Consider the following 27,491-nt stretch of genomic DNA (forward strand, 5'->3'; position numbering starts at 1 on the left):
TAATGGACGATCAGAGAAAATTGAAGGGGGAGTTTGGGATAGATGTCTTTACCCAGAGAGAGAGAGATGAATCTCACTCCTGCTGAGAGCCGTCAAGGCAGATAGATCTCAGAAACTCAGGACTCACTTTATTTGGTACATGAGTGGAGCCAGATGTGGTCTTCTGTTGCTGTAGCCAATCCACTTCAATGTATGATGTGTTGTGCATGTAGAGATGTTCTTCTGCATACCACAGTTGTAACACATGGTAATTTAAACTACAGCTGCCTTCCTCTCCGCTTGAACCAGTCTCATCACTCTCCTCTGACCTCTACTGAAGGTCATCTACTGAACTGCTGCTCACTGTATTTCTTTGTTTTGTTTTTTATACAACATTCTCTGTGCATTCTAGAGACTGCTGTCCGTGAAAATCTCAGGGCATCAGCAGTTTCTGAGATACTCAAACCACCCCATCTGGCACCAACAATCATTCCATATCAAAGTCACTTGGATCACATGTCTTCCCCTTTCTGATGTTTAGTGTGAACAACTGAGCCTCTTGACCATGTCAGTGTGCTTTTATGCATTGAGTTGCTGCCACAAAATTGGTTGATTAGATATTTGCATTAAAGAGCAGGTGTACAGGTGTATCTAATAAAGTGGCCACTGAGTGTTTATTTAAAGGGAGTTGTGCACTGGCTGGAGAAAAATGAATGGGAGGAAGTGATAATAGAATAATAATGGCTGGGGTGACAACAGGCTCTTGTGGAACATCAGAACTGGCCTCAAGTAGGCAGCTTGGCAGCTAGGTTCAGTGCTGGGAGATCCTATGTGATCGCTCACCATTGGTTCGAACCATTAAATTTCTTTTTGATTAACAAAACACACAACTGTACACAGGCAGGCACAGATTGCTGGATGTGGAATCTTGCTGTGCACAAACTGGATGTCACAATCTCCGTATCTGGAGACTAAGTACAATTTAAAAGTGCTTCATGAACTGTACACTGCTTTGAAAAGTCCTAAAGGGAATATGGTGGTCCAATGGAAAGGTAACACTTCCTTCTGTCCCTCCTACACTCTGTCCTCCTTCCTTCACCTTCTGTCCCTTCACTCCTTCTCTCCCTCCTTCCTTCTCCCTCCCTCCCTTCACACCTTCTCTGCCTTCACCCTCCTTCACCTCTCCTCCTTCCTTACTGCACCTTCTCTCCTTACTTCCTTTCTTTCATTCTACCTTCTTCCTTCCTTCCATTTTCCTTCACTTGTTCCTTCCATCTTTCTGGCACCTTTACTCTCTCCTTCATTCCCTCCCTCCTTCCTTCACATTCCTTCCTTCACCTTCCCTCCTTTCATCTTTCTTTTTCTCCTTCCCTCTTTCCTTCACCTTTCTTCCCTTCACTCCTTAACTTCCCACCTTTCCCTCCTTCCCTATTGCCTTCACCTTCCCTCCTTTCTTCTTCTGCATCTCCTTCCTCTTTGTTTCTGTTTGATTTGCTTCGGTGTTTTGCTCTCACGTTTTGTGTGATAATCTCTTGTCTGGATCTCTTTGGGGTGGTACTGAAGAAAGGTGCTTTGTAAGTGTACGTTGTTGTTGCTCTTGTTCAGCGGGTATGGTGTTCATGTATTCCACACAAAGTAACCTCAGCTTTTGATGTACTGGCCCGTGACAGGCAGACTACACGTAGGTTGCTGAAGTAGGTGGGAAAGAGCAGTGAAACAGATCGGCTGCTTTGATCATAGGCTACGTGGCACTTCTCAGCTGGTGGTGCTGTGTCAAGATGCCCTCTCACAGCAGAGCCAGTGTTTTGTGTGTGTGTGTGTGTGTGTGTGTGTGTGTGTCGGGGGGAGGGCGATGTTTACTTTACTTCCCTTTTAGGTAAGTGCAAACAATATTTGCAATAGCATTCACAATGTCCCTAGGCATTGGAGTACATATTGTAATGGTGAGGCTTTTTTAGACATTGGTCTGACTGCATTTTGAGTATTATGAGCAGTTTTAGGCACCACATCTCAGAAAAGTTGTGCTGGCATTGCAGAGGGTCCAGAGGAGGCTTATGAGAATGATCTTGGGAATGAAAGGGTTAATGTCTGTGGTGTATTTGATGGCTCTGGGTCTGAACGCAGTGGAGTTCAGAAGAATGAGGGTGTACCTCTCTGAAACATATCGAATATTGAGAGGCCTAGACAGTAGGGGTCATGGGGTGGATGTTTCCAATAGTGGGGTATCCAGGACCAGAGGACACAGCCTCAAAATACAAGATTGTCCCTCTGGAGCAGAAATGAGGAGGAATGTCTTTAGCCAGAGACTGGTGTGTCTGTGGACCCCAGGTTACTACCTGTATTTAAAATGCAGATTCATAGGTTCTTGATTAGGAAGGGCATCAAGGATTACAAGGGGAAGGCAGGAGAATGGGGTTGAGAGGGATGATAATTCAGCCATAATGAAATGTTGGAGAAGACCTATTGAGCAAGTGACCAAACTCTGCTCCTGTGTTTATAGTCTTACTTTTATTGAAGTGCAGCTACCACTCCAAGGTAATAAATGGAGTAGTCACAGAGCCAGGGTGAGAAGGAGATGGTAGTGATACTGGGTGGGAGATAAATATTGATCAGAATAGCTCAAATTTTCCCGCATTTTCATTGAAACGGTGCCATCTTCGTGACAGAGTAGATGCGTCTTGGTCAAAGATCTCCAGGCTGAATCTCCAACCATCTGGTATTTGATGGTTTTGTTTATGTGCCAGAATTTAATTAATGATTTGAACTTAAACTTCTCCACAGTACCTACTGGGAATTAAAGTCAGATCTCTGGATTAGTACTAATCCAATAATTTCACTATAGCTCTACCTTTAGTGTTCTCAAGCCAATGGTCAGTTTGACATGTCTCCTTTGGGTGCAGACATTCTGTTCTCGTCTTTCAGGTCACAAATTTTGATAGATGTATGGTGGAGAACATTCTGACTGGTTGCAACAGATTCAGAATCAGAATCAGGTTTAATATCACTGGCAAATGTAGCAGTACAGTGCAATACATAATAATAGAGGGAAGAAACTGAAATACAGTAAATGTACAAAATAGTTAAATTAAGTATCAGTAGTGCAAAAAATTTTTTTAAAAAGTAGTGAGGTAGTGTTTATGGGTTCAATGTCTGTTCAGAAATCGGATGGAAGAGAGGAGGAAGCTATTCCTGAATTATTGAGTTTGTGCCTTCAGGCTTCTGTACTTCCTTCCTGATGGAAGCAGTGAGAAGAGGGCATGTCCTGAGTGTTGGGGGTCCTTAATGATGGAAGCCACCTTATAGAGGCATCGCTCCTTGCAGACGTCCTGGACACTATAGAGGATAGTACCCAGGTTAGAATGCTCTCCACAGTACATCTGTAGAAATCTGCGCGTATCTTTGGTGGCATACCAAATCTTCTCAAACTCCTAATGAAATATAGCCACTGTTGTGCCTTCTTTGTAGCCACATCGATTTGTTGGGCCTAGGATAGATCATCAGAGATGTAGACATCCAGGAACTTGACATTTCTTACTCTTTACACTTCGGATCCCTCTGTGAAGACTGGTGTGTGTTCATTCTACTCACCCTTTAACATGTACTTCAAAACATATAGCGAGATGTGTCATTTGTGTTAACAACCAACACAACTTAAGAATGTCACACATTCCAGCGCCTAAGTAGTATGTCCACAAAGCTCAGAGGAACAACAACAAAATAACAACAGCAATAAAGTCCCTTCGCTCCCTCCCACCTACCCATTTACACACAGTCTTTTAACCCATGACAAGCCATCCCTGGGACTCCAGCCTCCATTGGACTCGTGGACTTATAGACATCAGACTTCCCCACAGAACTCACAACCTCCAATGTGCAGGATCACAAGAACTGGAGAGGATTGTAGATTCAGTCAATTCCATCATGGATACAACACTGTCCACCATCGAGGACATTTTTAAGAGATGGTGGAGGTTAAGAGATTTTGCAGATGCTCGAAGTCTTAAGTAACACACACAAAGAACTGGAGGAACTCAGCAGAACAGGAATAAACAGTTAATAAAAACACAAAATGCTGGCAGAACTCAGCAGGCCAGACAGCATCTATAGTGACGACGTTTCGGGCCAAAACCCTTCATCAGGAGGAATAAACAGTTGATGTTTTGGGCCGAGACCATCAGGACTGGAGAGAAAAGGGGACAAAACCAGAATGAGAAGGTAGGGAGAGGGGATGGATTACAAGGTTGAGGCCAGGGGAGGGAGAACATAGGTGGGTGAGGGAGTATGGATGAAGTAAGAACTTAGGAGTGGGAAGGTGGAAGAGGTGAAGACTGAAGAAGAAGGGATCTGATAGGAGAGAAGAGTGGACCATGGAAGAAAGGGAAGCAGTAAAGGGGTGTCAGAAGGAGATGATGGGTCGGTGAGGAGAAGGAGTGAGAGGAGAGGCAGAATGGGGAGTGGAAAAAGAGGGAAGGGGAGGGAGTAGAAATTACCAGACGTTAGAGAAACTGGTGTTCATGTTTTATATTAAAGACAGGACTTGTGTTGCAAATGTGTTGCATGTAGATCAGATGTGTTACCACAAAACACGTTCAGAAGGAATATCACAAATCTGTTCCCCATAAGGCTTTCACAGGCCTTAATAACTGCAACAACCCATCTGCATTTCAAAACAGACAAGCCAGTCTTCACCGATCGCTCTTCATGACTCAGCTCACGCTGAACGTCGCAGCAAAACCAGGTTGAAAATATCTCAGGTGGAGATTGCTTTTTAGCACGGAGCTCGCATTAGCTGCACGCGGGGTGCATGTTGTGCATTTAAATGACTGCACAGACGTCATTAGAAGCTGGGTAACGTGTCCATTGGCAGAGTCAATCACACGGCACTGACAGCTGTGGGAAGAGGTGATGAAAAATAGCTGTATCCAAGCAACACAGCCTTTAGTCATCAAGGCTGATGAACAGTACATCCTGAATAGTTGAGTAAATGATTGAATCCTATATATAGAGAGATCCAAGATGTATATACTGTATATAGATATATCTATACAGTGTGTGTGTGTGTATGTATGTTTGTGTGTGTATATATTATATATACACACACACATACATATATAATATATAATACACACACACATATATATAACCTATATATATTTATTTATTTGTGTATATAATTACATATGTTTTTATATATAAAATTATATAAATAACCTATCTATATAGCTGGAATATTTTATGAACTAATGCTTTTTTTAGTTAGAGCTATTACAGTGGAGAGGGAGAAGATGCTCATGGCTTTAGGAACATGTCACAATTATATTAATTAGCCTTCATTTCCTGCTGCGTTGATTTTTGTTTTTTGTAAGCCAGATAACATTAGTTGTTGCATACCCTTCAGAAATTCCTGACAGGATTCGAGTCTCTTTCATGGAATTTCATACTTGTTACCGTGTTTCCTGCTCGGTGGGTCTGTCTGGTGGTAGAGCAGACTCGCAGGAGCCAGCTGGAGTGAACGCGAGGACATCAGTGAGGGTAGCAGATTGTTTTCCCTAGCAGTGAACAGCATGTTCTTGTCGTGACAACTTCTGGGCTGAAGACCGATAAAAAAGCAGGACTTTGAAAGCACAACACAGCAGATGCGTTCATTGCTCCAGCTGTTAGCTTTTGAAGTCTGTAGCCACTGGGAGTAGTCTCATCTCTAATACCTTGTTTTAAAAAGAAATCAGCATTGAATTGTATCAGATATACGTGCAGGTTGCCTGAGATTTGTATCTCTCCGTACCACCACCTCCCCCAACACACCCCACTCCGTCCCTGTTTAATGCAGCGTAAGGTTCCTGCAGCCCCGCTGGAAGGCAGCCAAGCTGACGCTAGTGAGAAATGCAGACTGAACTTGTTGCCAGGTCTTTAACAAAACAGTTGAGAATGGTGTAGTAAGGTTACCAAAACCTGGGGTCTCATGGCTTGCCCAGTCGCCTCTTCCACAGCTGACATTAAAAGCCACCTGCTGCATTGACAAGGTGAGTTTAGTCGAGGTCCCCAGTGGCAGGGTGGGGGGGAAGGCGGATGTGGAGAACTGGTGCATCCAACTGTGTGCCAGGTTGGGTGGGGGTTTGCTGTAGCGAAACTTGTGGATGGACCGGCGGAGAGGCGTTTGAGGGGCTGCCCAATGGAAGAAGGTAGGTCCTAGGCTCTAGTTGAAGGTGTTCTGACCTTTAAGCCTCTGATCCTTGAACCTTGTGCATTGGTGACCTGATAGCATAAGGGCAAGATTGGTGGATGTTTCTTCATCACCTACACCTTGAAGCAAATTAGTTGACAAGTTATCACGCTGAAGATTGTGGATTCTTGGTGGCTGCAACATCCTCTGCCTTCTTGCAAAGGAAACTTGGTAAATCCAGAAGGTGTAAGAAGGTGTAGCTTGATATTTCCTTGGTGTTTTGGTTCCTGCAGTTTCTTACAGAAAGGCGCGGGAATTGAATTGAAGGAGTTTGTACGTTCTCCCTGTGACCATGCGGGCTTCCTCATTCCTGTGTTACCTGTAAGGAGTTGTGTATCTTCCCCATGGAACACGTTGGTTTCCTCTGGGTGCTCTGGTTTCCTCCCCTCCGTCCTAAGACATGTTGGCTGGTAGGTTGATTAGTCATTGTAAATTTTCCTATGATTGGTCGAGAGTAAAATCAGGGGTAGCTGGGCGGTGCAGCTCGAAGGGCCAGACCAGCCTGTTCCACGCTGTGTCTCAATCAATCAATTAAACAATCAATAACTTAATATAAAAATGGGATATTTCCACATTAAATTGAATAAGTAGCATAAAAAGAGAGCAAAAATACAGTGAAGGTCGTGTACATGGGTTCATTTTCCATTCAGAAGTCTGACAGCAGAAGGGAAGAAGTTGTTCTTACATGTTGAAATTCTGCCAGTCAATACAGGACACTCAGTTCTGTTCTATTTTTCTTTTCTTTCATTATTTCATTATAGAAGGGAGCCATTTGACCCCTCATTAGTCCATAAGACCATTAGATATAGGAGCAGAATAAAGCCATTTGGCCCATTGGGGCTTTTCTGCTATTCCAGCATGGCTGCTTTATTATCCCATTTTCTTGCCTTCTCATTGCATCCTTTGATACCTTTACTGATTTAAATATCCCCAATGACTTGGCCTCCACTGCCATCTCTGGCAACAAATTTCACAGATTCACCACCTTCTGGCTAAAGAAATTCCTCCTCATTTCTAATCTAAAAGGATGTATCTTTGTTCTGAGGCTGTGCCTTCCGGCCCTAGACTCTCCTACTACTGAGAACACTCTCTCATGGCCACTCTTTCCAGTTCCTGTAGGACAATCCCATCAGTCCCCACCCCCTTCCCCCTTCCCAGTGGAAACCCACAGTTATGAGGAGAATGTACAGAATCTACATGAGATTAGATTAGATTTATTTGTCACATGTACATCAAAATCATCGAAACGTGCAGTGAAATGCGCCGTTTTACATAAAACGAAATCAGCGAAAGTTGTGCTGCAAGCAGCCAGTAACTATTGCCACACTTCCAGTACCCGCACTGTACTAACCCTAACCTTAACTTTGGAACGTGCGAGGAAATCGGTGCATCTGGAGGAAACCCACGCAGTCACGGGGAGAACATACAAAATCCTTATAGACAGCAGTGGAATTGAACCACAATCTTTGACACAGTACATCGACAGCAGGGGAGGTCAACACAAAACTATTGCATCATCAGGCTACCCAATTGGGATCAAGGCTACTCCTTTGCCTATCACTAACCGATGATGGATCTTGACCCGAAGCGACTACTGTTCATTCCCCTCCATAAATGCTGCTTCACGTGCTAAGCTCTTCCAGCATTTTGTGAGTGTTGCACCAGCTGAACATCTGTAGAACTGCTTCTGTTTGTCCAGAAAATCCCTTCATTGGCATCTACCTCTATTGATGTGTTATATGGAATCACACAGAGGAGAGTCCTAACTTCCGCTGGGGGATGTCTAGTACTGGAGGGCACATCCTCAGAGTAGAGGGTCGTCACTTTCGAATGGAGACGAGGAGGAATTTCTTTAGCCAATGTGGTGAATCTATGGAATTCATTGCCGCAGGTGGCTGTGGAGGCCAGGTTATTGGATATATTTAAGGCAGAGGTTGAAATGTTCTTAATGCTTCAGGGTGTCAAAGGTTAGGAGGAAAGGCAGGCAAAAGGAGTTGAGAGGAAAATGGATCAACCACGTTGAAATGACAGAGCAGACTCGATGGACAGAATGGCCTAGTTCTGCTCCTATACCTTATGGTCTTATTGTCTTCCCATCACTCTCTGTAGGTTGAAGTTTCAGATTTCAGTGTTGAAGGTCGTGCTTTCATGTTTGTTTTTTGACTCCGCCCCCTTGTCCCACTCTCCCCAACCAATGGAAAACATTCTCTCCATTCACCTGACTTTTTCAGCCCAATGACAGAACCTTGTTTGATGCTGGTTGTCACTCGAATCGGCTGTGTTACACAACTGTTGAGCAGGATCGGGGTTACACAAAACAAACATGAGCTAAGAATGAATTTCTAAGGGAAACTAAATTTGAGGACTGTGCTTGATTGATTAGAAGGCCCAACATTGTGGGCTGAAGGGCTGTAATGTAAATGTGCTGTAATGTTCTATGTTCTATGCTCCGTAGTACTTCCTCTTCCGTGAGATTAAAGTAGATCAAAGTAGATCGGTAGCCGCTACAGGTCAAAGCCAATATCAAAGTCGTGTTTATTGTCACATGCACAAATGCATGGGGGCTCAAATGCAATGAAAAACTCACTTGTACCAGCATTACATGCATAAAGCAGCACTCACAAGAAAACCATAAATTATACAATTTTTTTTTACAAGTAAAAGCACTATTATCTTCCACAATCAAGATGTATAAGATGATAAGAAACATTGCTAGAGAGGACAGCTGGAGACTTTTCCCAGGACTAAATGGCTAATATGAAGAGGCAAAATTTTAAGGTGACCGGAGGAAAGTATAGTGGGGACGTCAGAGGCAGGTTGACAGAGAGTGGTGGATGCATAGAACCATAAGGAATTTGTACTTTATCCTTGTGACCACGTGGGTTTCCTTTTGGTGCTCTGGTTTCCTCCCACATTCCAAAGACGTTCGGGCTAGTAAGTGTCGGCATGCTATAAGGTTGCTGGAAGCGTAGCAACACTTGCGGAATGCCCTCAACACAGAATGCACTAGCATCTCACCTGGAAGCACATTCCACGTGTTCACCACAATCTGTGTGAAAGGTGGCACCACAGATCTTTCCCCTCTCACCCTAAAATCTATACTTGCCCGTTTTTAGATTCGGGGTTGGAAAGAAAGTGACTATTACCATATTCATGCCTCTCGTGATTTTATTCACTGGTCTGAGGTCACCCCTCAGACTCCTAGGCTCCTGGAGAAAGACTCAACAAGCAAGGCAAGTACTTCCAGAAGAAGCATTGATTACCCACTGCACTGAGACTATTGTGGGTTAGAGTAGTATTTATCTTATTTTAGTTTATTTAGAGATACAGCGCAGAACAGGCTGTTACAGCCCAACAAGCTACACTGCCCAGCAACTCATCTTTTTAACCCTAGTCTAACCACAGGAAAATTTACAATGATCAACTAACCTACTAACCTGTCCTTAGAGCAAACACGAGGAAATCAGCAGATGCTGGAAATTCAAACAACAACACACACAAAATGCTGATAGAACACAGCAGGCTAGGCAGCATCTATAGGGAGAAGTGCTGTCGACGTTTCGGGCCGAGACCCTTTGTCAGGCCCTTCCTGACGAAGGGTCTTGGCCCGAAACGTCGACAGCACTTCTCCCTATAGATGCTGCCTAGCCTGCTGTATTCTACCAGCATTTTGTGTGTGTAACCTGTCCTTAGAAAGGGTCTTGGCACAAAACATCGACTGCTCATTTCCATAGATGCTGCCTGACCAACTAAGATCCTGCATCATCTTGTGTGTTTTGCTCTGGATTTCCAACTTCTGTAGAATCTCTCCTGTTTAGGATTTACTACTAACTGGTAGATCTTTGGACTGTGAGAGGAAACCTGAGCACCTGGAAGAAATCCACTCAATCATGGAGAGGATGTACAAACTCCTAACAGAGGATGCTGATATTCAGAGATTATAAGTTCAAAACAAATTTATTATCAAAGTACTTATATGTCACCATGCAATCCTGAGATTCATTTTCTTATTGGCATTCAGAGCAAAAACAATAGGATCAATGAAAGAATGCGCACAACATGACAGACAAACAACTAATGTGCAAAAGGCATCAAACTATGCAAATACAAAAAGAAAAAATAAATACTGTAAATAACCAATGTATTTTTGAGACCATGAGATGAGGAGTCCTTGAAATTGAGTCCATAGTTTGTGAGAAGTTCAGTAATGAGCTGAGTGAAGTTGAGTGATCTTATCTCCTCTGTTTCAAGAGCCTGATAGTTGAGAAGTATTAACTATTCCTGAACCAGGCTGTGTAGGTCCTGAGGCTCCTGTGCCTCTTTCCTTATGGCCGCAGCAAGGAGGAGTATGGCCTGGATGGTGGATAGCTCTTTTACGACAGTGTTCCTTGTAGATGTGCTCAGTGATGGAAATGTAAAGATACTCAATTAGGTTTTTTCTCCAGATGAGATAACTCCTTCACTGATTTACATTCCAAACAGCACACATACCTCTTAGGGAATTCTTAAAAATAACGGGAGTCAGGGCTGCTTGAGACTCATGAACTGTAAGCACATCGTCGAAATCTCACTGGGTGGTCCCTTGCCTGCCTTGTATGTGAACCTTGATAAACTACTATAAATAAACGATTTGTGTTTTTCCTCTTGGTCTGTGGGAAAGAATAAACTATGGTATTGATAGAGTGGACTCCCAGTACCCTTTTCCCAGGGCAGCATGGCCAATTCCTGAGGAAATAGTGAATTTAGGGGAGATGTTAGAGGTAGGTTTTTGCAGAGACTGGTATGTGTCTAGGTGACGGTAGAGGCTGATAGATTAGGGACATACACTATTGAATGTTGCGTGAATGAAATCGCCGGTGAGAGTTACTGGTAGATACAAAGCAGCTTCTTTATTGGACAAAACAAAGTACAGCAGGCATCATGTGGAGACGCTTTCAGTGGAAAGGTGTGCTGGCCCAACGTGGGGCTCGATATTTATTTGGTAAACACCAAGAACAATTCCATATTTACAAAGTATAGACAATGCTTTCTTTTGAAACTCCATACAAACTTCACAGCTTCTGATTCGCATCCATCCCACAGATGCCAGCAGCGTCTGGACTGGGATCTACAGCTTTTAGGAATGCATTGTCCCAGACTGAATCCACTGTACATTATCGAGGAACAGAAGACAGGTAGCCAAAGCCATTTGCTAAATGTAAATGACGTAAAGACAAAAATCGCTCTAACATACACCAGATTTTTCAGTAGGCTCATGGCTCATGAAAAATGGAAAATTATGGGCTTCATAAGGAAGGAAGGGTTGGATTGTAAATGTAACTGGAATTGGTTTATTATCAGCACAGGTAACAGGATACAGTGTGTGCATACTGTTCATTCAGATCACATCAATGCACAATGTGTTGAGGTAGAACAAGGTAAAACAAAAACTGAGGGCAGAATAAAATGCAACAGGTGCATATGTAGATAGACAATACAATGTTGATTGACAGTAGATAGATAATAGATAGGAAATACAATGTAGACAGATAATGTAACATAGCTAGACAGTGTAATGTAGATAGAGAATAGAGGAACAGTGCAATGTAGATGGACAATAGATAGTGCAATATAGATGGGCAATAGATAGACAGCGCAATGTGGATGAACAATAGATAGTGTACTATAAATGGATGATAGCTAGCCAGAGCAATATAGATAGAGAATAGACAGGCAGTGCAACGTAGATGGACAATAGACAGTGAAATGTAGATGGACAATAGACAGTGTAATGTAGATGGACAAAGCTAGACAGTGCAATGTAGATAGACAATAGACAGTGCAATGTAGATGGATGATAGCTAGACAGTGCAATGTAGATGGACAATAGACAGTGAAATGTAGATGGACAATAGACAATGCAATGTGGATAAACAATCATGCAAGATCATAATGAGGTAGATTGTGAGGTGAAGTGTCCATCTCACTGTACTAGGAGGACCGTTCAATAGTCTTGTAACAGTGGGTTTGAGCTCTCCTTGAGCCTGGTGGTGTGTACTTTCAAGCATTTGCATCTTCTGCCCATAGGGAGAGGGGAGCTAAGAGAATGTCAGTGGTGAGTGGGGTCTTTGACTATGCTGGTTGCTTTACTGAGGCAATGAGATTATACGCTGAGGTTTGATGAGACAGTACACACTGTAAAGATCAAAGAAAATGGCCCATAGGGTGATGTAGCTCACCCTTCCTTCTTTCCTTAATGTCAGGTGATAGATCAGAAGCAGCTGTGTTCTCCAGTAACAGCGATGTCAGTAAGTTGGCTGAGCAGCACAAGACCTTGACCAGTTCTCAAAGCAACCTACAAGAAAGAAACATCACAGGTTATATTGCAACGATTTAAAGCTTACACATGAGACTGAGAGAAAAGATGATTTTTCAGAAATAATCTTTCAAAAATAGAACTAATTGTAATGATGTTTATTTTAAAGTCCAGAGTAACACATACAAAATACTGGAGAAACTCGACAGGTCAGGGAGCACCTATGGAAAGGAATAGACAGTGAACGTTTTAGGCCAAGACCCTTCATCAGGACAACTTCACCACCATCTAGCTAAAGAAATTCCTCTTCACCTCTGTTCTAAATGGACATCCTTATATTCTGAGACTGTTCCCTTTTATTAGTGAAACTAACAAATAAACAGTCTTATTAATTAGACTAGTAATTACACACCCAGCTAAACTGATAAACTCTGCCTGCACATGGTCCATATCCCTACATTCTCTGTTCATTCATTTGGCTATCTGAGATCCTCAAGTGCCTCAAGAATCAGGTTTAATATCACTGGTATATGTGATGTAGACTCAGTGGCCACTTATTAGATATATCTGAACACCTGCTCGTTAATGCAAATATCTAATCAGCCCATCATGTGGCAGTGACTCAGTGCAAAAAAGCATGCATCAGATATGGTCAAGCTGTTCAGTTGTTGTTCAGATCAATCAGCAGAATGGAGAAGAAATTAGTTCTAAGTGACTTTGAATGTGGAATGGTTGTTGGTGCCAGACGGGGTGGTTTGAGTATCTGCTGTTCTCCCGGGATTTTCATGCACATGCAGTCTCTAGAGTTTACAGAGACTGGTGTGAGAGAGAAAAAAAACATCCAGTGAGAGGCAGTTGGATGAATGAAAACACCTTGTTAATGAGAGAGTTTAGAGGAGAATGGCCAGTGTGTTCAAGCTGACAGGAAGGCGACAGTAACTTAGGTAATTATGTGTTACAACAGTGGTGTGCAGAAGAACGTTCCTGAACACACAACACATCAGACTTAAATGAATGTGCTGCAAGAGCAGAGGACCACGCCGAGTTCCACTCCAGTGGCCACTTTATTAGGCAAAGAGTCCACTAAGTGTTTGTGAAGCTTTGGAATGATAAAGTGGTGTATGCTTTAAATTGCATTAGATTAGAGGGAGGGGGTGTTCAAGTGAAGAAGTTTACTGGGCTGTTTTACAGTGCAGTCCATCCAAGTCACAGGCACGTGAGTTTCTCTGTACGTTGGTTTGAATTATATTTCACTGCAGGTACATCAGGTAGTCAAAACTTCCCAATGCATCACCGATACCAATGTGCCCACCATCAATGACGTATATCCAGAAAGGTATTGGAAAAGGGCCAGTAATATTATGCAGGACCCCACCCACCTCTTTGCCCCACTCCAATCAGGGAGGAGGCAACATAGCATCCATGCCAGGACCACCAGACTCAAAAACAGGTACCTTCCCCAAGCAGTAAGATTGATAAACACTTCCACCCTCTAATTCCTCTGCTATTTTATTATTTCCTGTCTGTCACCTTATGTGCAGCCTAGCATCACCTTATGGTTGTACAATCAATTTATGTATATAGAAAGAAGAAGAAAGCCCTTAACTCCGGGTGGAGTCATCGGGACGCCGTCGTGACGGCGTTTTTTTAGCAGGCTTTCTTATTTTTACGAGGCCGAGTTGCTAGCTCGACACTCAACCCAGCGCGGATGGAAAGCCGGCTGGATTCGAACTCAGGAGCCTTCGCTCCGAAGTCTGGTGCTGATAACACTATGCCACCAGCTGGTTATCTATGTATATAAGCAATCTTAATTATTTACTCTTCCTGACGGCCCAATGGAATTGCCAGAGGAGGTTCCACACGGGTAGGGCGTGAGTGATTTGAAGAGGAGCAGTCACGGGCCTTGGGCTTTTTCCAGCAGCCCAATCATGTCATGGTTCATTAGCAAGGGCAACTAAAGATAAGGTAAAGACAAGCAGAGCAGCCATTGTTTGAGTGGACCAGTGTTAAGAGTGGGGAGGCTTTAGTACAACAGGCTTGGGCAAGGTAAGTTTATTCTTCATTCTTCATCTGTTGGTGCATAGTTAGTGCTATGAGAATGGTTTCAGGGGCTGCTATGCTGTGTTCTTTGTGTGAGATGTGAGGATTTAAGGAGACCTTCAGCATCTTGCTGTTGGTGCACAGAGCTGCAGCTTCTCGGTAGACGTGTTAAAGAACTGGAGCTGCAGCTCAATAACCTTTGGCAAATATGGAAAACTGGGGAGGTGATAGGTAGGAGCTACAGGGAGGTAGTCACCCATAAGCTGCAGGAGGTGTGTACCTGAGTAACTTCAGAAAAGGAAAAGGAAATGGCCAGACAGTAGAGACAAACACAAGGAAATCTGCAGATGCTGGGAATTCAAGCAACACACGCAAAATGCTGGTGGAACGCAGCAGGCCAGGCAGCATCTATAGGGAGAAGCGCTGTCGACGTTTCGGGCCGAGACCCTTCGTCAGGACTAACTGAAAGGAAAGATAGTAAGAGATTTGAAAGTAGGAGGGGGAGGGGAAAATGCGAAATGATAGGAAAAGACCGGAGGGGGTGGGGTGCAGCTGAGGGCCAGACAGGTGATTGGCAAAAGGGATACAGAGCTAGAGAAGGGAAAGGATCATGGGACGGGAGGCTTAGGGAGAAAGAAAGGGGGAGGGGAGCACCAGAGGGAGATGGAGAACAGGTAGAGTGATGGGCAGAGAGAGAGAGAAAGAAACTAAATATATCAGGGATGGGGTAAGAAGGGGAGGGGTATTAACAGAAGTTAGAGAAGTCAACGTTCATGCCATCATGTTGGAGGTTATCCAGCCTGTATATAAGGTGTTGTTCCTCCAACCTGAGTGTGGCTTCATCTTGACAGTAGAGGAGGCCATGGATAGACATATCAGAATGGGAATGGGACATGGAATTAAAATGTGTAGCCACTGGGAAATCCTGCTTTCTGTGGTGGACAAGCGTAGGTGTTCAGCGAAACGGTCTCCCAGTCTTTTTTTGTTGTTCCCCCCCCCCCCCCTTTCTTTTCTTTCTCTCTCTGCCCATCACTCTGCCTGTTCTCCATCTCCTTCTGGTGCTCCCCTCCCCCTTTCTTTCTCCCTAGGCCTCCCGTCCCATGATCCTTTCCCTTCTCTAGCTCTGTATCCCTTTTGCCAATCACCTTTCCAGCTCTCAGCTTCACCCTAACCCCTCCAGTCTTCTCCTATCATTTTGCATTTTCCCCTCCCCCTCCTACTTTCAAATCTCTTACTATTTTTCCTTTCAGTTAGTCCTGACGAAGGGTCTCGGCCCAAAACGTCGACAGCGCTTCTCCCTATAGATGCTGCCTGGCCAGCTGCGTTCCACCAGCATTTTGTGTGTGTTGCTTGAATTTCCAGCGTCTGCAGATTTCCTCATGTTTACCCAGACAGTATGTTGCCACCCAGGTGCCAGGAACAGTGGTGTCATGGACTGGGTCCACAGCATTCTAAAGGGGGAGGGGAGCAGCCAGAAGTCTTGGCACATATTCACGCCAATGACATAGGTAGGAAAAGGGAGGAAGTCCTGAAGAGAGATTTTAGGGAGTAATAGAAAGCTGAAAAGTGAGACTAGGGTAGTAATCTCTGAATTGCTGTCTGTGCCATGTGCCAGTGAGGGTAAGAATAGGATGATTTGTCAGATGAATGCATAGCTGAGGAACTGGTGCAGGGGGCAGTGCTTCAGTTTTCTGGATCACTGTGATCTCTTCTGCAGAGGGTATGACCTTTACAAAAGGGACGGGTTCCACCTGAACACAACGGATCCAATATCCTTGTAGGCAAGTTTGCTAGAGCTGTCAGGGAGGGATTAGTCTAATTTGGCAGGGGAATAGGAACCAATGATAGGGCTGAGGATGGGGCAGTTGGTGTACAAGTAAATGCAGTGTGTAGTGAGACTGTGTGGAAGGACAGGCAGATGATAGGGATAAATTGCAATCTAGGATGAGTTGCTGTGTAACATGGTGATAAGATCAAACAAAGTGACGGATACAGGACTGAATGTGTTATATTTGAATGCACGCAGTATACGGAATAAGATGGATGATCTTGTAGTGCAGTTAAAGATTGGCAGGTATAATGTTATGGGGATCACTGAGACATACTGTAGCTAAAAGATGATTATAGTTGGGAACTTAACATCCGAGGACACACATTATATTGAAAAGACAACAGGTAGGTAGAGGGGCTGGCATGGTTCTATTGGTAAAAATGAAATCAAATCCTTAGAAAGAGGTGACATAGGATTGGAAGATGTAGGATTCTTGTAGGTAGAGTTAAGAAACTGCAAGGGTAAAAATACCATAATAAGAGTTATATATATGCCCCTGAAAAGTAGCCAGGATGTGGATTATATATTACATTGGAAGACAGAAAGGCATGTAAAAAGGGCAATGTTATGATAGTTGTGAGGGATTTCAATATGCAGGTGGATTGGGAAAATCAGGTTGGTGCTGGATCCCAAGAGAGAAAATTTGTAGAATGTCTATGAGATGGCTTTTTAGAGCAGCCTGTGGTTGAGCCCGCTAGGGGAAGAATATTCTGGATTGTGTGTTGCGTAATGAACCAGATTTGGTTAGGGAGCTTAAAGTAAAGAAACTCTTAGAAGGCAGTGATCACAATATGATAGATAGAATTCACCTTGAACTTTGAGAGGGAGAAGATAAAGTCAGATGTATCAGTATTACAGTGGAGTACTCCTCAATACCCGAAGCCTGGACTGACACCTTGCCCTATTGCCCTGTTTATTATTTATTGTAATGCCTGCACTGTTTTTGTGCACTTTATGCAGTCCTGTGTAAGTCTGTAGTCTAGTGTAGCTTTCTCTGTGTTGTTTTTTTTACGTAGTTCAGTCTAGTTTTTGAACTGTGTCATGTAACACCATGGTCCTGAAAAACGTTGTCTCATTTTTACTATGTACTGTACACAGCAGTTATGGTCGAAATGACAATAAATGTGACTTGACTTGACTAAAAGGAATCATAGAGGCATGAGAGAGGAGCTGGCCAAAGTCAATTGGAAAGAGACACTAGCAGCAGTGATGGCAGAATAGCAATGGCAGGAGTTTCTGGGAGCAATTGGGAAGTCACAGAATAGATACATCCCAAAGATGAAGTATTCTGATGGCAAACATGGCCGACAAGAGAAGTCAAAGATCGCATAAAAGCAAAAGAGAGGGAGCAAAAATTAGCAGGAAGGTTTTAAAAACCAATAGAAGGCAACAAAAAACATAAAATGGAAAAGATGGAATATGAAGGTGCTTTAGCCGATAATATCTATGAGGATAGCAGAAGTTCTTTCAATATATAAAGTGTAAAAGAGAGGTGAGAGTAGATATTGAATTGCTGGAAAATGATGCTGGAGTGGTAGTAATGGGGAAACAAAGAAATGGCGGGCAAACTGAATAAGTATTTTGCATAATTTTTCACTGTGGAAGACAATAGTAGAACACTAGAAATGCAAGAGTGTCAGTGGGCAGAATTGAGTCTAGATGCTATTACTAGGAAGAAGTTGCTTGGGAAACCAAATGGTCTGAAGGTAGGCAATTGATCTGGACCATACCCCAGTGTTTTGAAAGAGGTAGCTGAAGAGATTGTGGAGGCATTAGTAATGATCTGCTAAGAATCAATAGATTCCAGCCTGGTTCCAGATGACTGGAAAATTGCAAATGTTGCTCCACCCTTCAAGGAGAGGGGGAAGCAGAAGAAAGAAAATTATAGGCCAGTTAGCCTGACTTCGGTGGCTGGGAAGATGTTGGAGTCAATTGTTAAGGATGAAGTCTCAGGGTACTTGGAGGCACATGATAAAATAGGCCGTAGACAGCATGGTTTCCTCAAGGGAAAATCTTGCCTGACAAACCTGTTGGAATTCTTTGAGGAAATAACAAGTAGGATAAACAAAGGAGAATCGGTGGATGTTGTGTACTTGGATTTTCAGAGGGCCAAGGAGTCATACATGAGACTGCCTAACAAGGTAAGAGCCCATGGTATTACAGGATAGTTACTAGCATGGGTAGATGATTGGCTGATTGGTAGGAGGCAAAGACAAGGAATAAAGGAAATCTTTTCTGGTTGGCTGTTGGTGAATTGTAGTGTTCCACGGAGGTCAGTGCTGGGTTCATTTCTTTTTATATTGTATGTCAACGATTTGGATGACAGAATTGATGGTTTTGTGGCCAAGTTTGCAGATGATATGAAGATAGATGGAGGGTCAGGTAGAGCTGAGGAAGTAGAGAGGTTACATAAGGACTCAGACAGATGAGAAAAATGGGCGAAGAAGTGGGAAATGGAATATAGTGTAAGGAATTGTATGGTAATGCACTTTGGTAGAAGGAATAAAAGCATAGACGGATTTTATAAACACAGAGAAGATTCAAAAATGCAAGATGCCAAGGGATTTAGGAGTTCTGCAGGATTCCCTAAATGTTAACCTGCAGGTTGAGTCGGTGCTGGGGAAGGCAAATGCAAAATCAGTATTTATTTTGAGAGGACTGGAATATAAAAGCAAAGATGTAATGCCGAGGTTTTATATTATATTATAAGGCACTGCTGAGACCTCACTTGGAGCACTGTTTGCAGATTTGGGCCCCTTATCTAACAAGGTATGTGCTGACATTGGAGAGAGCTGTGGAGGCCATGTCATTGGGTGTACTTAAGGTGGAGGTTGATAGGTTCTTGATAGTTCAGGGCATGAAAAATTATGGGGAGACGGCGGAAGAACGGGGGTGAGAGGGAAAATGGATCACCCCAGATAAAATGGTGTTAAATTGGAATTTTGCTCTTCTGTCTTATGGTCTGATAGTTTTATATTTATTGTGCTTCTTTAAAATTATTATTGTGCTCTTTATCTTTTGTCGGTTTTTTTGTGTTGCATCAGCTCTGGAGTACCAATTATTTCATTCTCCTTTACACTTGAGTACAGGAAGTGACATTAAACAGTCTTGGATAAAGATGATGGGTAACCCCCTCATGGAGGTAAATGGTGGGGCAACCTCAGAAATAAAACATGGCACTAGGTTAATGTTTCTACTCGGGTGGTTTCAAGCTTGCTGGCTGTGATGTGGTCTGCAGAGCTTGCAAAAGGGAAAGTTGAAATTAGGTTCCAGTGGGCCAATGTGACCTTCAGTGATACACAGTTCGCTGACTGTTTTCACTGACATGTGTCTGCAGCAGTGGAAGATGGATCGTAGCTGCCCGATTTGGCCAGTGCCTTTGTTTGTTCAGTGCTGGGATTTTATCCAAGACTGCTTCCCTTCAGTTACAAAGATTTTGTTTAACCCTTTCACGGCAATGTCATGATTTATGCCAATACTTGAAGGCAGATTTGAAGTCAGTCTGGTTTAAAACTCCAAAAGAGGCAGTAATGAATGAGTGGGTTTGTGCTTTTTGTAAATTTTAGACCACCAGGGAACATCTTGGTATGGCAATAAAGAAAAATTCCTCAGCTACTTAAAAGTAGGCAAGGGTATATCTTTGAGCTGGCTATTTTCACAAACCCGTCAGTTTGCATAAAACTGTTCAGTTTTTTAATTGGATTTTTAAATTTGCTGACTCCCTGAGATTGTGCACAATTTTACTAGCTCTGGTTTTTGTAGGTGCAGAACTGAACAAAGCGACAAGGTTGCCTTCTCCCTTGAACCTGGGTGACAAAACTCTCATCCTCTCACAATATACAAAAACTATAGCCAACATCAGGCGAGCACAAAGAGTCATCGTCTGCAGTCTTCTGTCACTGTAGGACTTGTATGTGTCCAGGACAAAGAATTGGGCTGGAAATACATTGTGGACACTACCCCCCTGCAAACTGTCGTTTCAAAAATCTCCCTTCTGGAAAATGCTGTAGGGCTATTAAAACAAAAACTTCACACCATCTTAAAAGTTTCTTTCCCCAGATAGTCAAGCTGATGAGCCATTCTAGTTATCCCCCCACCCCCTCTATCTGTTACCCCCATCAGTGCAGTGCACTGTACATGTTTTAAACCACTTTTTTATAATCCTGCTTACATTGTAAATACTGCTGATATTTATGTGCTTATGCACATTTTATTCCATATCTGTACTTTAATCTTTATCTGTATTTTAATAATTATTTATTCCTTGTAATTGTATTTTTTTTGTTGCATGTCACGCCAACACACTGCAGCAAACTCCTAATACATGTAAATGTATATGGCAAATTAAATCAATCCTTGACCCTTAAACCGTGATAACAGGGCAGTCTCCCCATGATGGGATTGATTCTATTGTGTTTCTCTGTAGTCACTGAGAATACCCGCAGGAAAACAAATCTCAAGAGTTGTATATGATGACATATATGTACATTGATAATAAATTTGCTTTGAACCTTGAAGGTGGAGTCAGGTAGACACATTGAGGCCCTTTCTCCTTCATCATAACAAACAACAACAAAAAGAATTGGGTTACATTCCTACTGAGCATAAAAGGAAGGATTATTATTTAGCACCTTCTAAATGTCCCCCAAATGGTTTGCAACGAACAAGTGACAGTTATGTATTACTCTCTCTTAGTAACAGTGCCTCTCAGTAACGGTGTCACTGAAACCATTTTGATGGTATTGGCTGAGAGATAAATTTTAGACAGAGAATTATTCTTCTCATTTTCACGTTACTCCAAGGGATCCTCTCAGTTGTGTAAGCAGGAAACAGACCTGCTACTCCTCCCTTGATCTGAAAAACAGGACTTCCATCATAGCTTGCTGCTTCACAGGAGTGTTAGCCTAGGCCGTGAGCTCCTTAAAGATTTTACTTGTGAATAAAACATCAAAAAATACAGCAAAGTGCATTCTTTGGTCAGCAGCCAACACAGTTCGATAATGTGCTTGGGGTCGCTTGCAAATGTCGCCATGCTTCTGGTGCCATCATTGTTTGCCCATAACTGACTAACTCCAACCTTTGGAATGTGGGAGGAAACTGCGGCACCCAGAGGAAACCCACATGGTCACAGGGAGAACATATACACTCCTTACTCTTAGCTGCTCAAAAGCAGGTCCGCGCAGTAACTGAAATGCTCCCACGCACATAGCCTTTGTTGCTGTGCTGCTGAAATTTTCTTTTATACAATGTTAATATAATTTTGAAATTATGTTCATATAATTTAGAAATCTATGCTAATTGTGAAATACCCTGTGATTAATTACGTGATAATGAATATATCTGTAAGGTTTCTAAATAATAAATGTACCACAACCTTTACTTTGAAACATTTTATAGCTTCAAAATATTTACATTGTCAGTGTTTCATGATACAACACTGTTACACATTGTAACAATAAACACAGAATGGAAGTCGGAAGCTCATCTTTAATAAACCATCACTTGCTGAATACCAAAGCGTGTTACAAACAGCAACATTTAAAGTGCCGCACACTTTTCAGGTCCTATAAAAACTTCCCGCTCAGAGCAATGATCGATCTGTGCATCTGTGTTTAAAAAAAACAGAGGGAATTGAACCTAGGTCAAACCGGTGTGCTAACCACTACACTGCCTTGACACTCTTGTCCCAGAATGGACCATGAACCTATGAAAGCTGCCGAAGGGAACTGAGGTCAATTGATTTGAACGCAACCAACAAGTCTCATCTCTGGTCCAATGTCTCAGAGTTAAGCAACGTTATCACAACCAACAGGCAGAGGACCAAAAGTGATGACTAAGTGAATGGGAATCAGAATTGGAATTGATTTGGTAAACAAAAGTACATTGTCATATGTACTGAGGTACAGTGAAAAGCTTATCTTGCATGCTGTTCATACGGATTAATTCATTTCAACAGTGTGTTGAGTTAGTACCATAAAACACAGGAACAGAATTAGACCATTCAGCCCATCGAGTCTGCTCCACTATTCAATCATGGCTGATTTATTATCTCTCTTAACCCCACTCTCCTGCCTTCTCCCTGTAACATTTGACACCCCTAATGCTCAAGAACCTATTAACCTTCATTTTAAATGTCCCCAATGACTTGGCTTCCACAGCCATCCATGGCAGTGAATTCCACAGATTCATCACCATCTGGCTAAAGAAATTCCTCCTCATCTCTGTCGTAAGGGAAGTCCTTGTTTATTGAGGCTGTGCCCTCTGATGATAGACTATAGGAAACATCCTCTGCATGTCCACTCTTTTTCCAGCCTTTCAGTATTAAATAGGGTTTGACAAGATTCCCCCTCATCCTTCTAAACTCCCTCAAGCACAGGCCCAGAGACAACAAATGCTCCTCAAAAGTTAAGCTTTTGATTCCTGGGATCAATCTTGTAAACTTTCTCTGGACTCTGTCCAATGCCAGTGCAACCTTCCTCTGATAAAGGACCCAAAACTGCTCACGATTCTTCAGCTGCAGTCATTACATCCTTGCCTTTATGTTCTCGTCCTCTCAAAATAAATGCTGCAAGGGAAAGCAATAAACTAGTGTAGAATAAAGTGTTCTAGTTTCAGAGTGCAGTCAGGCAATAAGGTGCCAAGATCATAACGAGGTGAGGTCAAGGGTCCAAAGGTAAGACATTCCAGTGCATTTACACTGACTGTGTCCTCCCTTAATGCCATTTTATAACACAGATGTATGTGTGTTTTGCCACCCCAATAAAGGAACTTACATTTCAGGCATTTGAACTTGTGGACTGTGTATTTAAAACTGGAAGCAGAAAGAAATGGTAAAGCCCGAGAGGAACACCAGTAGTATACGTTCATCTCTCGTTCTCTACTTATCTTCACACTGTTGAATTTGATATTATAGTGCAGCAATCACCTTTATAGTTTCAGTGCTGTACCTGACAAGTCCTTAAGCCTTTCCAATACCGAGCTTAGCACAGGAAAGCAGTGCCTTTAAGCCAGGCTTCCTTAGGTGTTAGGTGAGTTGATCAAATAGTTGAGAAACATGTTTAATAACACTGAAGAAACGCTGTGACTGAGCTCGGGAAAAAAAACTGGCTCCTCAGAACAAAGCGATTTTGGTTTTTCGAGACCGCATCTCATTAGCCTCCAGCTACACACAGCAGAGAACTGTGTGCGTTTCGCCCACACATCTAATGGAGCATTGAGTACAGAGTTATCTCATTAATGCAAAATGCCTGTGACAGCTTAGTGTCCCATATCATCAGCACATTTCTAAGAAATAGGATATAGCTTTTAGTTAAATCTTTCTTTTTTTTAATTGCTTTAGTGATTATGTTGTCTTCTTGAAGTATAGGAGTTAAGACTGTAACTCATTGCATGTACAAAATGAACTCAAAAATGTAACGGTAAGATATAGTTTTCCATTTCAATTCATGTCCTCACACTAATATTATGAGGGGTGCTTACAGCAGTGAGATGTTTACTGGAGACTGTTGTAATGGTCGCAGCTTGACACGCTGTGAAATGGGTCACAAATCGATTTGTGAAATTGTTTTCTTTCTGCTGCAGGAGATGACACATTCGTGGCCTCCCCCCTTAACTGCGATACACACACCTGGCAAAGCCGAGACCACCAAGTTCCCGATCCCAAGCAAGGTAGGGGCCTGCCACGGGACAGCTCTTGTCAGGGGTGGGGTTCAATTTAAAAGGAAACTTTTTTTTTGATAAAGTCTGGCTGTTTGAAGCTCAAAATAAAAATCTACCACAGCAATAAGGAGGTTTGATTAAAAAAACCAGCATTTGCCAGAGAGTATCATACAATGTGCTGCTTAAGGATTCATAGCCGTTAGGAGTACAAAGTTTAGAAAATTAGGAGTGGATCTTATTACAATGCATAAAATTGTGATTGGTAAACAAGTACATTTAAATCAGTAAATTGGTTTATTATTGTCATATACAGAGGAACAGGGAGAAACTGTTATATATACTGAGGAACAGTGCAGATCAATTCATTACAACAGTGTATTGAGAAAATTCAAGGTAAAACAATATCAGAATGCAGAATGAAGTGTTACAGCCACGGAGAAAGTGCAGTGCAGGTAGACAATAAGGTGCAAGGCTGTAGTAAGGCAGATTGTGAGGTCAAGTCTGTCTTATCATATTAGGGAACTGGTCAATAACAGTGGTATAGAAACTGTCTTTGAGCCTGGTGGTACATACTTTTAGGCATTTTTATGTTTGAACTGGAATCAGGATCAGTGCAATCAGTACTGAGGTACAGTGAAATGCTTGTCTTGCATATTGTCTGTGCAGATTTGTTCATTCATTCATTGAGATACAGCACGGAATTGGCCCTTCCAGCCCTTTGAGCTGTGCCGCCCAGCATTCCCCCGATTTAATCCCAGCCTAATCACGGGACAATTTACTACGACCAATTCACCTACCGACAGGTACGTCTTTGGATTGTGGGAGGAAACCGGAGCACCCGGAGGAAACCCACGGAGTCACAGAGAGAACGTACAAACTCCTTACGGGCAGCAGCAGGCATTGAACCTGGGTCACCTGTACTGTAAGGCATTGTGCTAACCACTACGCTACCATGCTACCTATTAGTTCATTAGATAAAGCTCATAGATTAGTTCAGTACAGATAAAGATTTTAAAGATTAGCTTTGTCACATGCACATCGAAACACACAGTGAAACGGATCATTTGCGTCAATGACTAATGCAGTACAAGGATTTGCTGTGGGCAGCCTGCAAGTGTTGCCATGCTTCCAGTGACAACATAGTATGCCCACAACTTACTACTATGTACATCTTTGGAAGGTAGGAAGAAACCACAGCACCAAGAGGAAACCCACACAATTATGGGGAGAAGTTACAAAAACTCCTTACAGATAGCGGTGGGAATTGATAGCCCCAATTGCTGGCCCTGTAAAGCATTACTCTAACTGCCATTGAGGTAGATAGAACAAGATAAAGCAAATAGCAATGCTGAATAAAGCGTGCAACAGTTACGGTGTGCAAGGTAATTTGTAAAAACACAGAATTAAGATTTAAAAGAGTAGAACCATTACAGTAGCCTCCAACTAGCATGAATATCGATTTCTAATTCCAGTGAACAATTTTTCTCCATACCTTCCTCTGTTCCCCACTCTGACCTTTTACCTCTTCCCACCTAGCTATTACTTCCCCCTGGGTCCCCTCCTCTTTTCCTTCCTCCTATGATCCACTCTCTTCTGCTATCAGATCCCTTCTTTTCCAGCCCTTGAACTTTCCCATCTACCTGGCTTCACCTATCACCTTCCCCTCTCCCCATCTTTTTATTCTGGCCTCTTCCCCTTTCTTTCTCACTCCTGAAGAACAGTTTTGTCCTGAAACATCGATTACCTATTCATTTCCATAGATGCTGCCTGACCTGCTGAGTTCCTCCAGCATTTTGTGTGTGTTTCTCTGTATCAGCAGTGAAAACATCTCGTTCAATCCCAGCTAAGGCAGACTGGGCAGAAATTGCCCCTCGTTTATGAGTATTGAGCAGGTGGTGTGTCTGCCCTGCCCGGTTTCAGTAATCAGTAGAACTGGAAGAGAGGAGCTCAGCAGGTCAGGCAGCATCTATGGAAAAGAGTGCAGTCAACATTTCAGGCCGAGACCCTTCAACAGGGCCTACATTAAATTGGTCATTGTAAATTGTACTGTGAGTAGGCTAGGGTGAAATAAGTGGGTTGCTGGCCAGCATGGCTCATTGGGTAGGAAGGGCTCATTCTGCACTGTATCTCTAAATAAAATTTAAAAAGTACAATAATCTCATTCAAATAGAGGAATATAGTTGAAGAAGCTTCACCCCCAGCGCAGCAGCTAAAATAAGACTTTACAGCACCAGTGACTGAGAATGAATTCCTGACACTGTCTGTAAGGAGATTGTACATTCTCCCTGTGACAGCATGGATTTTCTCCAGGTACACAGTTTCCTCCCACAGTCCTAAGACATACACAGTGTCCACTTTATTAGCTACACCAACTTTTTAATGCAAATATCTAAACAGCCAATCATGTGGCAGCAACTCAATGCATAAAAGCATGCAGACGTGGTCAAAAGGTTCAATTGTTGTGCAGACCAAACATCAGAATGGGGAAGAAATATGATCTAAGTGACTTTGATCATGAAATGGTTGTTCATGCCACATTAGGTGGTTTGAGTATCTCAGAAACTGTTGATTTGCTGGGATTTTCATGCACAACAGTCTCTAGAGTTTACAGAGAATGATGCAAAAAAACAAAAAAAAACATTCATTGAGAGGCAGTTCTGTGGGCAAAAATGCCCTGTTAATGAGAGAAGTCAGAGAAGAATGGCTAGCATGGTTCAAGCTGACAGGAAGGCAACAGTAGCTCAAATGACCTCACGTTACAATATTGGTGTGCAGAAGAGCGTCTCTGACTGCACAATATGTTGAACCTTGAAATGGATGGAGTACGTCAGCTGAAGGCCACACACATATACTCAGTGGCCACTTTATTAGTTGTATGTGTCATTAAGGATTAGCTTTTGTGGTCATGTTGTGTTGGTGCTGGGAGAATTAGGTAGAGCAGACAGTCTGTATCTTTCTCCCAGAGGGAATGTGTGAGGATTTTTTTCATTACACAGGACAGGTAGATGGAACACACAGCTAGGGTGGTACTGGGTGGAGATATGTGTCCCCAACACATTTCACTGTCTGTTTTATGGCCTCCTCTACTACCGTGATAAGCCCATTCTGGTTGGAGGAGCAATACCTCATATTCCGCCTGGATAGCCTTCAGCTTGATGGCATGAACATCATTTTCTCTAAATTCTGGTAATGTTTCCCCCTCCCTTTCCTTCTTCCATTCCCCACTCTTACTCCATACTTACCCCTTCTCCTTACCTGCTATCACCTCCCCATGGTGTCCCTCCCCTTTCCCCTTCTTTCGTAGTCCACTCTCTTCTCCTATCAGATTCGTTCTTCAGTAGCCCTTTACTTTTTCCACTAATCACCTCCCAGCTTCTTACTTCATCCACCCTCCTCCACCCACCTGGCTTCACCTATCACCTTCTAGCTTGTACTCGTTCCCCTCCCACCATCTTCTTACTCTGTCT

General features: G+C 42.8%; 1 protein-coding gene across 5 annotated transcripts in view; it reads left to right on the forward strand.

Moving 5' to 3' along the window:
- The window catches only part of aff2 (AF4/FMR2 family, member 2), a 685,599-nt gene that overhangs the window by 412,618 nt on the left and 245,490 nt on the right, over positions 1-27,491 (forward strand). For all 5 annotated transcript variants that reach the window (XM_073057781.1, XM_073057783.1, XM_073057782.1 and 2 more), the window contains one exon: positions 23,947-24,033. In XM_073057781.1, the coding sequence (XP_072913882.1) occupies positions 23,947-24,033 (87 nt within the window). The remainder of the gene's footprint in view (positions 1-23,946; positions 24,034-27,491) is intronic.

The sequence above is a fragment of the Hemitrygon akajei genome, chromosome 10 (assembly GCF_048418815.1).
Source record: "Hemitrygon akajei chromosome 10, sHemAka1.3, whole genome shotgun sequence".
NCBI classification, from domain to species: domain Eukaryota; kingdom Metazoa; phylum Chordata; class Chondrichthyes; order Myliobatiformes; family Dasyatidae; genus Hemitrygon; species Hemitrygon akajei.